This window comes from Phascolarctos cinereus, unplaced genomic scaffold (assembly GCF_003287225.1).
Source record: "Phascolarctos cinereus isolate Bilbo 61053 unplaced genomic scaffold, phaCin_HiC Scaffold_4;HRSCAF=312, whole genome shotgun sequence".
In the NCBI taxonomy this organism is placed as follows: domain Eukaryota; kingdom Metazoa; phylum Chordata; class Mammalia; order Diprotodontia; family Phascolarctidae; genus Phascolarctos; species Phascolarctos cinereus.
In genome coordinates this window covers 672,652,186-672,666,479 of record NW_027555847.1, presented here as the reverse complement: position 1 = coordinate 672,666,479, position 14,294 = coordinate 672,652,186, and the positions used below count along the sequence as shown (strand labels likewise).

At 52.9% G+C, this 14,294-nt stretch overlaps 1 protein-coding gene across 1 annotated transcript in view; it reads right to left on the bottom strand.

Moving 5' to 3' along the window:
* Positions 1 to 508: 508 nt before the first annotated feature.
* Positions 509 to 14,294, bottom strand: part of LOC110223440 (phospholipid-transporting ATPase ABCA7-like) — a 36,043-nt gene continuing 22,257 nt past the window's right edge. Inside the window, 20 exon segments of the mRNA XM_078154087.1 lie at positions 509 to 955; positions 1,157 to 1,394; positions 1,764 to 1,856; positions 2,250 to 2,353; positions 3,072 to 3,145; positions 3,148 to 3,205; positions 5,654 to 5,691; positions 5,694 to 5,794; positions 6,052 to 6,091; positions 6,094 to 6,129; positions 6,132 to 6,156; positions 7,102 to 7,164; positions 7,275 to 7,384; positions 7,387 to 7,413; positions 7,798 to 7,916; positions 9,901 to 10,028; positions 10,150 to 10,294; positions 10,545 to 10,660; positions 11,585 to 11,762; positions 13,893 to 14,062. Of these exon segments, the coding sequence (XP_078010213.1) occupies positions 815 to 955; positions 1,157 to 1,394; positions 1,764 to 1,856; positions 2,250 to 2,353; positions 3,072 to 3,145; positions 3,148 to 3,205; positions 5,654 to 5,691; positions 5,694 to 5,794; positions 6,052 to 6,091; positions 6,094 to 6,129; positions 6,132 to 6,156; positions 7,102 to 7,164; positions 7,275 to 7,384; positions 7,387 to 7,413; positions 7,798 to 7,916; positions 9,901 to 10,028; positions 10,150 to 10,294; positions 10,545 to 10,660; positions 11,585 to 11,762; positions 13,893 to 14,062 (2,004 nt within the window). The 3' untranslated portion in view covers positions 509 to 814.

Genomic DNA, 14,294 nt, shown 5'->3' with positions numbered 1-14,294 from the left:
GGACTGGGAATGTTGAGCCTGAAGGGAGGGAGGGAGGATGGGATAGCCTTCCAGTACCTGAAGGGCTATCTCATGAAAGATCTGCTTGATCCCAGAGGGCAGAACCAGAGGGACTTCAGGGGAGGGGGCATCAGGAGTTGCAAAAGGCACATCTGCCCCTCCATCAGGACTTCCTCCAAGGGAATGGCTGCATCAGGAAGCAGTGGGCAGTCTCTGACCAGAGGCCAGAGGACTGCTTTGGGGGTCTGCTGTGTCTGAGGACCATTTGACAGGAAGCCCCCGGGGCTCCCATGCATCTCTGAGATCTGCTGCTTCTGGGACTTGTCCAAGGTCACACCAGCCATGTCTCTGAGCCAGGATTAGGACCTGGGCCTTCAGATCGCAAATCTTCAGGCTCCCCCCTCACCGCACCCTGGTCCCTCAAATACATAGGAATGTATGAACACATATACGAAGACATACACAGTCAGGCCCTACCGTGCACACACACATGAAACACTGCAGGGTATCTCTGGGTTTTCTTCTTTTATTTGGGAGGAAGGGGAGTGCAGAGGAGAGTCCCCTGCAGCCCTGGGCTCCTATAATGGGGAGCAGCAGCAGTAGCCTCCCTTTTTGGGGGGCCCTTCCCTTTTGCTAGCTGCCTAGCCTCCTGCTAGGCTGGACGAGGGGGCCCCATGGGGGCTGGTAAGGGCAGAGACAGGGGACAAGTGGTGGCAGCTGCCCCAGGACATCGACGTCACAAAGCTCCCTCCACCCATCCCAGGGGCAGGTTCCTGGCCGGAGGGTCCATCTGTCTGTCCATCCACCTGTTGGGTCAGACCAAGCTTTCGGCCACACTGGTGTCCAAAAAGCAGCTGACTCCGTGGGGGATTCGGGACCTGGACCCAGGGTAGGGAGAGGCCGGCTTCCCGGGGCTGTCCTCCTCACCTTGGTCCTTTGCGAAATAGAGAAACACCTGGCGGAACAGGATGTGGAGGGTGGCGTTAATTCAAGAAGAGAGCCAGTGCACAGAGGGATTGGAGATGGGGGAAGGGAGTCAGGGAAGGTTTCTTGGAGGAGGTGGCCATGAGCCAGGGCCCTGAATGACAGGCGGGATCCAGAATGACTCTACCCTTAGTCTAAAGCTGAGCCCCTCCCATCCAGCCTGATCTCAAACCTGGTCAAGTGTGGTCTGGGTTACAGAGAAGTCCTCGATGCCCAGGCGGGGGCTGTGGGTGGCTAGTTCACTGAAGAGGCGAGCCAGTGGGCAGTGCCCAGTAGGTAGCTGATATCGCAGCAGGCAGCCGTGGTGTTCCTTGAGCAGGGCTCCGGGGAAAGAGGCCTCCATGAAATTCTGGGCGGGCTCTGGGTGTGAGGTGGGCACTCGCAGGGACACTGTGTAGCCCTCTCCAAACCTGTAGGAAGCACCACGCTCTGGCTGAGCCCATGCCTAGCCTTCTCCTCTGCTCCGCGGCTGGAGAAGCAAACACTTGAAGGAGTGTTGCAGCACGGAACAGTCGGGCTCACTCTGCGTGGCCCCAGAAGGCAATGGTGGGTTGGGAAAGAGTCATGGGGAGGAAGGCAAAGAAGAGCTGCCTAAGAATTAAGGCTGTCTTAAAGTGGAATGGGCTACCTTGGGAGGTAGGTAATGAGCTCCCTGTTCAGGTATGGGTAGCCCCTGAGGATCCTTTCAGCTTGGTGATTCTGATTCTGAACCTCAGAAACATTATCCAGGGCAGCCCAGGGGGGGATGAGCCCCACCCCCGTCCCCTTCCACCAGTTACCTGTTCTTAAGATGCTGGGCACTGCCCAGGCACCGGAAACGCCCATTCACCATGATGGCCAAGCGGGTACAGAGAGCCTCACACTCTTCCATACTGCCAGGACGGTGTAGAACAGGGGAGGGGCAGGGGCAGGCCAAAGGTCAACAGCCAGAGGCCTGAGCCCAGGTCTCCTCTCCTCCAGCTTCCACTGAATCTAATAGATGTGATTTACCCTGGGCTCCCTAACCCCCAAATCTGTCCCCTTCCCCAGCCCATGCCTCCTCTCCTCTAGAATCTGACGCTCCAACCCCGGCTCTCCCCTTCCAAAGTGTCCTCTCTCCCAACCAAGGTCTCCTTTCCCAAGAATCTATTCCCTCACCTGTAGGGCCCCCCCCCAACAATGTTCCTTCCTTCACCCCACGCTCTCATCTCCACCTAGTGGCTTCTTCCCTTCAATCTTATACTCCCTCTCTCTTTCCCTCCTCTCTCTCTCTCTCTCTCTCCTACCTGTGTGAGGTAAGCACCACAGAGCGTCCCTCCTTGATCACACCCAGGACACTGTCCCAGAGGCAGCGGCGAGCCTGGGGGTCCATTCCGGTGGTGGGCTCATCCTTGGGGGCAGAGGCCCAGAAGGGAGTACCAAACAATCAGACCAGACTGGAGAGGTGCCCAGGCCTCCACTCCTGCCCTGAAGCCCTGCACACTGAGAGGTCCTGTCCCAATCTCCTTCTCCGCACAGGCAAAGATCTCTCCTCAGGTTGGGTTGGGAAGAAGCTCATTCAAATACCCTTCATCTCTTACTTCCCTTACTCCCATAGCCTCACAGAATCTCTGGATTTTGAGTTGAAATGACTTGAAATCTAGCCCAACCTCTTCATTTTACATCTGGTTCTATACCAAGGCCTACAGGGGAAGTGACTTAACCAAGGTCATACTGCTGGTGCCAGAACTCAAACCCAGGTCCTCTGAACCCCAAATCTAGGGCTCCTTCAACTATAGTGTATTGTCACCTCATCCAATGCTTCCACTTTACAGATAGGGAAACTGAGGCCCAGAAAAAGAAATAAAGTTGTTCAAGGTCACCTAGAACTGATGACTATGGTAGAGCAGGAAACAACTTCCCCTCTCACTTCAGAAGAAGGTGGTGGGTCAGTGAGGCTCAGGGCTAGAGGCTGGGAATTCCTGGGTTTGCTCCGGCTCCATGCCTCAGTTTCCCTACTTCTCAAAAGGGCACAACGACCCCCTCCACAAAGAAGGGGCGTGCGAGTTAGGAGGGGGTGACCCTGAGGATTCTGTCCCCCTCCCCAACCAAGATTCTGAGCGCCTCACCAGGAAGATGACCGGTGGTCCTCCCACCAGGGAGATGGCTGTGGACAGCTTCCTCTTGTTTCCACCACTGTAGCGCCCGAGGGCTGGTCTGCATACTGCAGCAGCCCCAGCTTGGTCAGGACCCACTGGGCCACCTGCCAACGGGAGAGACCAGGAGGAGCTCACCCGAGGCTGTGGGGCTCCAAGTGGGCTCCAGACCACGGGGGAGGCCGAGGAGGGGCACAGGGGGAGTCAGGGAGAACACCGCCAGCTTGAGAGGCTATAAATGCAATTCCTCTTATGACAAAACCAATGTCACATCTCCCTTTGCATGATGCAATGGAAAGAGCCCTGGAATCTGGACTCGGGAGATCTGGGTTCAAATCCTGGCTCTGCCTTTTCCTAGCTGTATGACCTTGGGCAAGTCCCTCCCTCCTAGAAGCCTGACTTTCCCTGTCTCTAAAATGGGGGTACCGATTCTTGTGTGTTCTTTGTCTCTTCCTAAAGAGCACTGGAAAAATGGGAGCTTTTAAGAACAAAAATCTGGCATTTATTAAGCACCTACTGTGTACAAGACCGTATCACAGTACCTTTTATAGGCCCATCAGGTGAGGGTCGGAAGAGAAGGAGCCTTAAAGATCATCTAATCCAACTCCAAGTTCTCCAGCCTCCCCTTTGCCCTCATTTCACCCTCCCCTCCACTTACCTCCCCCTTAACCTGTCTACATGTCTTTGTCCTCTGACCCCATCCAGATGAACGCTCCCTGAGGCAGGGGCCATGTCCTAGCTCGGCCTCCCAGCTACAAGCCCCAGAGGAGCAACCAGGCTTTCACCTAAGGCTGGGTGCTCTGAGTGTGGCCACGTACAAGACATGACTCCAGACTGGTGAAGAGAATGCCCAACACCACCCAGCACTGAGACCCAGGGATTGAGGCGACTTGTCCAGGGCCACGTAGCTAGTAGGCAGGAAGAGGATCTTAACTCAGGTCCTTTGGTAGTGAATCCTCACATTCTTCCCCCATACCATTACATTTTACAGATGGGGGAAATCAAGGCCCAGAGACAGTAACAGGTGGTTATGGAGAAGGAAAAAAACCAAACAACCTCACCTGGGGGTCAACTCTCAAGCAGTACACACTTAGAGGGACGAATCCTCCCCCACAACAGAACCAGCATCTATAACAGGGGCTGTCCCGAAAACTGTCCCAGCTCAGCAGGACGCACCAGGTGTGGGCTCTACCAGCAAAGCCTTCAAGGGCCCAGAGTTGCCCCCACTAATGAAAGCAACCCAGGTATCCAGCCAGCCTGCGTCAGCCTCCTTGTTTGATACCTCGTGGAGGTACAGAGTGGGAACACCTTCAGGTGTGGGCCAGGTCTGTGGTCCAAGGACCAGCCCGGGATGGGTCTCCTCTTCACCTCAGCCTATTACGAGCCTGGATTTCTTCAAGGCCCAGCTCAAATGTCACCTTCTTTTTTTTTGGGGGGGTGAGGCAATTGGGGTTAAGTGACTTGCCCAGGGTCACACAGCTAGTGAGTGTCAAGTGTTTGGTCTGAGGCCAGATTTGAACTCAGGTCCCCCTGACTTCAGGGTTAGTGCTCTATCCACTGTGCCACCCAGCTGCCTCCAAATGCCACCTTCTTTAAGAGTCTTTCTTGGTCTTCCTTCCCTCGCCCTTCCCACCCAGTCCCTTGTGCCTTCTCTCCCCAATGAGCTTCTATCTATTTTGCATTGAGCCATGTGGGGAGCTGGGGTCTCCTCTGCATCGATTCTTTGAGAGCAGGAAGTGTTTCCCTTTTGATTTTGCATTCTCAATGCTTGGTATATAATAGGTGCTTAATAAATGCTTGTTTCTTGGTTGATCACCAATAATGTATTAGCTTGGCCAAGGTGATTCAGGAAGCAATCCGGCAAGGCTCAGGCCTAAGGCAGGCTCTCCCTCGGGGCAGAGGCCTGGGAACGGGGCACCAAGTCCTCAAACTGGGCTGAGGATGGGCCACTCCCACCCTGTATCCCTGCAGAGCATGTAGAATCCCCACGGACTTGGGTTCCCCTGGGACAGTGGGGATAGCACTTTCACATTTACAAAGCATTTTTATACAGATTTATCTTACTGGATCCTGACACCCACCCTGTAAGCAGGGCAATTCCACTTTGTACATGTGAAACTGAGGCTTGGACAAGGGAAATGACTTGCCCAAGGTCCTACAGCAAGTGGCAGAACCAGGATCTGAACCCAGTTCTCCTGATTCCAAGCCCAGGGTTCTGTCCATGATGCCATGCTGCATCCTGGATGCTGGCCATCCCCCAGGAGCAGTAACTGTGTGTGTGTGTGTGTGTGTGTGTGTGTGTGTGTGTCTGTTTCTGTAAGTGAGTCTTAAATGAAACTGTGGAATTAAGTCTCCACCACCAGGAGTCCTGGTCTCTTGCTGTCCAGTCCCATGCTCTATTCTGTAGTTTGCACTGCAGGATAAGCCACACTGCAACACACCAGAGCTTGTGAACAGCTGGGCCTCTGTGTAGGATAGTGGCAGAGGCAGGGATGAGGTTGAGGGCTCTTTGCAGGTTCAGAGTTAATGGAAACAGGGTACCCTGGGGGACTTACCTGGGCAACCTCTCCCTCAGGTACCCCCCGGAGCCGGAGAAAAATTCCAGGTGCTCTCGGCCAGTCAACAGCTCTGTGATGGCGTCAAACTGGGGGCAATAGCCCATGTGGCTCTGGGCTGCCTGCAGGTCATTCTGGATGCTGTGGGGTGGGTGGGGTACGAGGAGATGGGGCGGCAGAGGGATGGGAAGAGAGGGTAGGGGACAAAGGCATGGAGAGGGAGGATGAAGGTAAAGAATGGGACACAGATGGACGGAGAGAGAAGGATGGTGGGGCTGGGCCTTTTTGTCTTCTAGCAATAGTCTAGGATCTTTGGCAGAGGGGAATCTCCCCTGCCCCAAGTCCCTATCTTCTCCCACTCTCCAGCCTCCCTCCATGAGGGCTCCCCCTTCACTCACCTGCAACCCATAAGGATGGCCTCACCCCCACTCACTGGGTGTCCCCCGTCACCATGCGGAATACGGAAGTCTTCCCTGCCCATTTACCCCCAGGAGCCCAAAACACTACAAGGAGGGAGGGAGGGAGGAAGAGACAAAGAGAGGGAGAGAGAGAGAGGAGAGAGAGAGAGAGAGAGAGAGAGAAGAGAAGAGGAGAGGAGAGGAGAGTCAGTTTGTTAACACTCAATCTCCAGTCCTGCCCTCTGAAAACACACATCTAGACACCCCATAGGCATCTCAAACTTGACATGTCCAAAATGGAACTCATTCTATTTCTCCTCAACCCGCCCTTCCTCCATAAGTCCAAAGTATTTCAGCTGAAGGTCTTGTCTTCCTTCCAGTCACCCCTGACTCTTCTCTCTCCCTGAATCCCCATATCCAGTCAGTTAGCTGTCAAATCCTGCTGACTCCTCTCCCCAACACCTCTCCCATCTGTAACCCCACCCCTCCACTCATGAAGCTTTGATCCTCATCAGCTCTCACCTGGACTACTGTAAGAGCCTCTGGTTGGCCTCCTGGCTAATCTCTCCCCGCTCCAATCCAGCCCTCACACAGTTGTCAAACTGATTAAGTAAAGGTCTGACCCTCTCACTTCCCTACTCAAAAACCTTGAGCCGCTCCCTAGTGCATCCCGGCTTAGCATTCAAGGCCTCCATGGCCCTATGTCCTAGTGGACATTCACTGCTCCAGTCCAGTGCTCTGGGCCTGGCATTTAGGCTTGCACCAGCAGCTTCTCATACCCTGAGATGAGCCCCCTCTCCTCACCTCCTCCCTGCAGAATCCTTAGCTGCTTTCTACGCTCTGCTCAGGTGGAACCCTTCACATCAGACCCGTCCTGACTCCCGCACTTGTTAACACTTCGTTCTTACTAAATATTTGTTGGATTGGATTTATTAGTTACATGACTTTGATCCCCCGTTCCCTCCTCTGTAAAACATGGATAATCAATACTTGCACGGCCTACATGTTGGGGCTCTTGTGCCAAATGTACTTCTAAGCTCTTATCTTTACCTCCCCCGGGGGGATCCCCATGCACACATGGTCCACAGCTGGCTTCTTCTGGCCCCGGTATATCTGGCAAAGTGTGGGAGAAGGAACAGAGATGTTGCAGACAGATCCATGGCCCCACGTGAATACCCAGATATTCAAACAGACACCTGCCCCGGGGCTCCCCTGTCCCTCACCTTGGTCAGGTCCTTCAGCACCAGGACGTCTCCCTGGGTGGCCCCCTGCCGAACCCGTTCCCGTTCCTGGCCCACGTCCTCATCTTCTTCCTGGTCCTCCTCTCTCAGCAGGGCTGAGGCCCCAGAGACCATCGGGGTACACACAGAGTAAGTGTGAAAGCACTTACCACAACCTCATCCCCATCCCCTAGATTTCTCATTTTGCAGCCCCCCCCAATCCTATACCCCCAGGTTCCTGGGAACCTTTCTCCCTTTTTTTAAAAACAATTTTTAGTTTTCAATATTCACTTCCATGAGACTTTGAGTTTTAAATTTTCTCCCCCTCCCTCTCTCCCCTGCCGAAGATGGGATGCAGTCTGATACAGGCTCCACTTATACATTCACATTAAGCACACCCTCTCTCCTCTTCTCACTCAAATCCCAAGAGCACTTATTGCTACCTCCCTGGTTCCTAGCCCCAGGTTCCCCCCAGATCACTGCTCCTTGTTCTTGACCCCCAGCCTCCTCAGGGCTGACCTAGGTAGGAGACGGGCTCGGTGCTGCAGGAGGAGGGTCAGGAGAAGGAAGACAGGGCCCTGCAGCCCCATAGCAAAAAGGTTCTTGCCGACCAGCTCCCAGCTCAGGGGGACTGGAACTGCTCGTCTCCTGTGGAGAAGGAGCCCACATTAGGTAGGAGCCTTGTGGGCCTGCACGCTGGCCACTGCAGTGGGATAGGTGAGCCAGGAGGAGAGGAAAGCGAGCCGGGCTCTCTGGGACTCTGGCTTCTCTTATCCTGATTCTGAAGCTGTCAACTGAGGCTTCCCTTGCCAGAGCTCCCTACTGCCCACTGCACCCAAACTAAAATCTCAGGTTAAATTAAAACAAGCCTGTCCTGAAAAAGGGACCTGACAAACTAGAGAGAGTGCCAGGAAGACAACTTCCTCTTACTCTTTATTTGTCTTGTTATTCGGTTGGGTCCAACCCCATTTGGGTTTTCTTGGCAGGGATACTGGAGTGGTCTGCCATTTCCTTCTCCGGCTCATTTGACAGATGAGAAACTGAGGCAAATAAGGTTAAGTGACTTGCCCAGGGTCACACAGCTAGTAAGAGTCTGAGGCCTCATTTGACCTCAGGTCTTCCTGACTCCAGGCCCAGCGCCCTGTGCACTATGGCGCTACCTAGCTGCCCGTTTTCCTGTGTCTACCCTTACATCCCAAGCACTCAGCACAATGCCTGGCACAAGAGTTAAGTGCTTACAAAATGCTTTTGACTCGACTTGCTGGCGGGTTTGGTTATCTTGCCTCCGCCCGAAGACCTCCAGGGAGGGGAAACTACCGGCCACCCTCTGCTGGAAGAGTTTCCTGGCATTGAGCCTAAACTACTCTAACTCCTACCTACTGACCCCGATCCTTCCTTTTGGGGCCAAACAGAAAAGCCCCAGCCCCCTTTCAGCCCAAGACCCTTCAGAGGCTGGAACGTCTCCACCTTCCCCTTCCTCACCCCAGTCTGAGTCTTCTCCGCGCTAACCAAGCCTCCTGTTTGGACTCAGGGCCCTTCGCTGTCCTGGCTGGCCCCCTCTGGACCCTGTCCAGCTTATCAGCATCCTTAGACTGAAGGGCCCAAAACTGAATGTGGTACCCTAGATGAAGTCTGTACAAGGCCCAGCACAGCAGGACTGTTCACACCAGGGCCTTCTGACTCCAAAGGGAGTCCTCTTTCTAGAGGTTGCCAAGGACTTCCTACACAACACTCCCATAAAAAAACCGCAAAAATTATTATCTCCATTTTACAAGTGAAGAAACTGAGGGTTGGAGGTGAGGAGATTTATTCAGTTACACACGGTTATTAAGTGGATGAGCTAGGACAAGAAGGCACGTCTCCTGGCTTCAAGCCTAGCCTTTCCACTGCCCAATGTTGTTTCTCAGGCTGAGCAAAGTCTCCTAGCCTTGTGACGTCCTCCTTGAATGGCAGTCTGGGGCGGCAGAAAGAGCCCGGGACTGGCTCAGGGGACCCAGCTGCTAGTGCCAGCTCTGGGGTTAACTCTCTTTGGGGCCTGAGACAAATCACTCCCCTTTTCTGGGCATCAGCTTCCTCCTTTGTGACGGGAGGGGGGCCGGACCAGATGGAATGTTCTTCACCTACTGCTTTCTGTTTTATGCTTCCAGGTGACCCCACAGGGATCAGCCCTTTTTCAGAGATCAGAGCCTAGTACACCTGAATCATAAAATGAACAGAGCACTGGGTGTTGACTCCTTCTTTCTGATCTTACACCTCTGAGTCCCGCCCCTTCTGCTGTGAGGGAGGCTACGTCAGGCCAGAGTTTGGGCTGTTCTTGCACCCAGATGCTGCCTCTCCCACACCTAACAGCCAACCCAAAAGAGCCATGTATACAAGCTGGCAGTCCTTAGGAAACAGAATGTCAGAGCTGGGAGGGCCCTAAGAACCCAGGATGTCAGAGCTGGGAGGGCCCCTAGAACCCAGGATGTCAGAGCTGGGAGGGCCCCTAGAACCCAGTATGTCAGAGCTGGGAAGGTCATTAGAACACAGAATGTCAGAGCTGGGAGGGCCCTTAGAACACAGAATGTCCAAGTTGGGAAGGCCCTCAGGACACAGAACATAAGCTTCATCTCAGCTAGTTGAGGGACACTCACCTAGGCGCAGGAAGGCATCAGCCATAGCTTGGTTCCGAACCATGTCAATGAGCCCTCGGCCTAGGCAGAAATGCGGGAAAATGAGGAAAACTCTCTTCAGAATCCAACTCACATCCTTCAGTTTCTGTTTGGGGCAAAGAGGCAGGTCAGGGGACCCTTAATACAATTCCCCCCTTCCCCCAGGAACCTAATCTAGAGATTTAACCACCCATCTACTATAGTGCCAACCACCAGACCACCCAAACCTGGTTGGAAAAGAGCTCCAGTACAAAAGTGGCCACACTGCTGTTGATGCCAATGAAGAGGTTGAGGCAGGTCAGGACCACGTAGGCTGTGCTGGGCACAGAGAACAGGAAGGAGGCTGGGTACATGAGGGGAGTGATGGACCAGCTGGAGAGGAAGGAGAAAGGATGCATGGGGATCATGGAAGGCACAGGGCCTGTGGGAGAAGACAGGCATCACAGGACAGACTGGTACTTTGGAGGCTTGGGCATTATGGTGGCCTGGAGCCAAAGAGGAATGGGCGCAATCAGTGGGGATCAGTGGTGCGACAGACATGGGCCCTGAAGGAAGAACTAGGAACTCTCTGAGGCCGTGGGCATCTGCGGAGCTGGCAGAGGGCATTAGGTAGGGGCCTCACCCATACAGCAGCAGCAGCAGGAGGAGGGCAGGCAGATTCGGCGGGGCCACGTACGCCCGCTGCTGGAAACCCAGGAAAATGAGCACCACTAGTGCTGCTGGCACCAGGTAGTTACACTGTGGGGGCAGGAGGCGGCCCTGTCACTACCCGCCACTTCCCCCACTCCCGTCACCACCCCACAGCTAGGTGCAGCAGGTCTCCCCAAATTCCAAGAATTCTGGACCCACCAGGGAAAGCGGGCACTGCCTTATGTGCCCTTGGGCAAGTGTCTTCTCTGGACCCCAGTAAAATGAGAGGGTGGGGCCTATCCAGGTCTGACACTCTATGTTCTAAGAGCCCTCCCCACTCTGACATTCTGAGACCGATGCCTGAAGGGGTTCCTGGGATGGGCGGGGAAAGACCTGAAATCAGCCTGCTCGAGGTCCTCTCACCCCCATATCTTCCTGCTCTCGGCGTTTACAACAGCGAGCACAAGTGATTCAGAACTTGAATCTGTCCTGTCTCATGGGTCTCTTTTTCCTACGTGAGCTGTGTCTCCGCAGTGGGAATCTCTGCTCTCTGAGGGAGGGCCTGAGTTTTCCCAGAAGAATCTTAGTATGTCAGAACTGGGAGGAACCTTACTTAGAACATGGAATGTCAGGACTGGGAGGAACCTTAGAACATGAATGTTAGAACTTAGAGGGACTTTAGAATACAGACTATCCGAACTGAGGGGCCTTAGAACATAGGACATCTGATGGGGAGGAGTGGAGAGGGGAGGGCTGGTGGTAGCATGGAACACCTTAGAACAAAGAATAAACAATGGTACAGCTGACAGGGGCTTAGAACACAGAAGAATATCAGAGCTAAGAGGAACCTTAGAACATAGAATGTCAGGGCTGGACACAGGATGTCAGAATCTGTAAAAGTGTAAAGACCATCTGACACCCGGAGCAGAAGCCTCACGTGTCAGGACAACAATAGTGCCTGGAGCAGAAACCACGGCTACTAATCCCTTGACCCATGGCTATGTCCTCAGCCCTACCCTAGCCCCCTCTTACCATGTCCCATGCAAAATTGCCCAGCCAGTACAGGGTTGGAGGCAGGCCCCCTAGGAGCTGCAAGTGCTTGGCTCGGCTGACTCTGTCTTCGATGAGGAAGAGCACGAAGCTGGCTGGGACGAAGGACATGGCAAAGAGCACACAGATGGACACCAGCACATCCACTGAAGAGGCCATCCTAGGAAAGGGCTGGGGGTTACTGGCCGCTGGCTGAGGTCAAGGGTAAGGGAAAATCACAGACGCAGAAGGAACGAGGAAGAAGCTGGTGGAGGGCTTGCAGCTGGGTCTCCTGAGAGACCACCAACCATGGGGCTACAAGGCTACAAGGTCAGAGGTCATGGGATAAAGGCCAGAGGTCACATTGGCTTAAAGGAATCCATGATTAAGATCATAGATCACCGTAGGTCACCAAGCATGGGGTTAAAGATTATAATAGAATAATGGTTAAGATCATGGAGGTCATGGAGCACTAGGTTAAAGGTCAGAATAAAATGATCACAGAATTCAGAGTCAGAAGGGACCTTGTTTTTTTTTTTTTTGCTAGGCAATGGGGTTAAGGACTTACCCAGGGTCACACAGCTAGTAAGTGTCAAGTGTTTGGTCTGAGGCCACATTTGAACTCAGGTCCTCTTGACTTCAGGGCTGGTGCTCTATCCACTGCACCACCTAGCTGCCCCAGAAGGGACCTTGGACATCACTTGGTCCAACCCTCTCATTTTAGAGTGAAGATTTTGCCAGGACAACAAAGCTGGGATTCCAATCAAACCCAGGCTCTTTCCCCAGCACCATGGTGACTTGGGTAGTTAAGAGGCCAAAGATCACGGAAGTTGGAAACCCTAGGATCATCCAGCTTATAACTGGAAGGATAGATCATCAAGGCCTGGCCTTCTTAACCTATATTATGTGCTAGATACCTTTGACAAGCTGGGGAAGCTAAAGGATCCCTTAAAAAATGTTTATAAAATACATAGGATTACAAAGAAAACCAATTATATTGAAATACAGTTATCAAGATTTTTTTTTAAGTCCATACTGCAGGTTAAAACCCCCTGGTTTAGGTTTGTGACCCCGTTTAGGGTTTTCTTGGCAAAGATACTGATCTAGGTTACATTCATTATTTTGCAGATAAGGCAACAAGAGGTGTGGAAAGGGGAAATGATGTGCCCAAGGCCACACAGCAATGAAATAGCAGAGCTGGGATTCTAACTCAGGTCTTCTTATGCCAAAGTCAATGCTCTTTCCATTATTTCATGTAAATGGGGAAGGAGGCAAGGTCAGACCACAGACCTAAGAACAGCAAGGCCGACAACGAAAAGGGCACCAGAATGTCAAGGGAACAGGGCTCTGGTCAATTACAGCAGTCAATGTGACCACCATACTGCCCCTGGTCAATTACAGCAGTCAGTGTGACCACCATACTGCCCCTGGTCAATTACAGCAGCCAGTGTGAACCACCATACTGCCCCTGGTCAATTACAGCAGTCAGTGTGACCACCATACTGCCCCTGGTCAATTACAGCAGTCAGTGTGACCACCATACTGCCCCTGGTCAATTACAGCAGCCAGTGTGACCACCATACTGCCCCATGTCAATTACAGCAGCCAGTGTGACCACCATACTGCCCCATGTCAATTACAGCAGCCAGTGTGACCACCATACTGCCCCTGGTCAATTACAGTAGTCAGTGTGACCACCATACTGCCCCTGGTCAATTACAACAGTCAGTGTGACCACCATACTGCCCCTGGTCAATTACAGTAGTCAGTGTGACCACCACACTATCCCTGTTCAACTACAATCGCAGTGTGACCACCAATACTGCCCGGTCAATTACAAGCAGCCAATGTGACCACCATACTGCCCCTGGTCAATTACAGTAGTCAGTGTGACCACCACATACTGCCCCTGGTCAATTACAGCAGTCATGTGACCACCATACTGCCCCTGGTCAATTACAGCAGTCAGTGTGACCACCACACTATCCCTGTCAATTACAATGTCAGTGTGACCACCATACTGCCCCTGGTCAATTACAGCAGCCGCTGTGAGCACAATATTGCCAATGGCAAAGGGTATGTCCCTTGCTCTGTTACCACTCAATAAACTAATTATTGTTTGTGACTCTGTAAGTGACTTTTGGGAAACATCTGTTGGCTCAAAACAAAATGTAGCCACAAATTTGAAAATAATGAAGAGATGGCAGAGTCCTAAGGCAAATATAGCTAATATGAGAAAAGAGGAAGGCAGAGAAGTGGGAGGGCCCTGGACATGGGCCAGAGCGGCCTAGGGCCCTGGACACATACTCACAGGGTGGCTTCAGACAGCTGCTCCTTGGTGAGGCTCAGGGGGTGGTTGAGAGTGGTGATGCCGCAGATGCGGGGGTCAGCTCCCGGGGGTGGGTGAGCACGCAGGAGCCCATTGTTCAGCATGTTGACAAAGGCCACCATGGCATGCCAACCCTTGTTGTTGAACCAGACCTAAGCCAAAGACTTCCTGTCACTGCCCCTGGCCAGGGGCCCAGCTCATGACGACCATAATAATGAGTATAATAAGAATGGAACCAGATAGAACATGTTCAGCACAAAGCACTGTATATATGTAACCTCATCTGAGCCTCTGTGAGGTAGGCACTATTATTATCCCAATTTCACAGATGAGAAATATGAGGCTAAGAAAAGTTAAGTAACTTGCCCACTGTCACACAGCTAT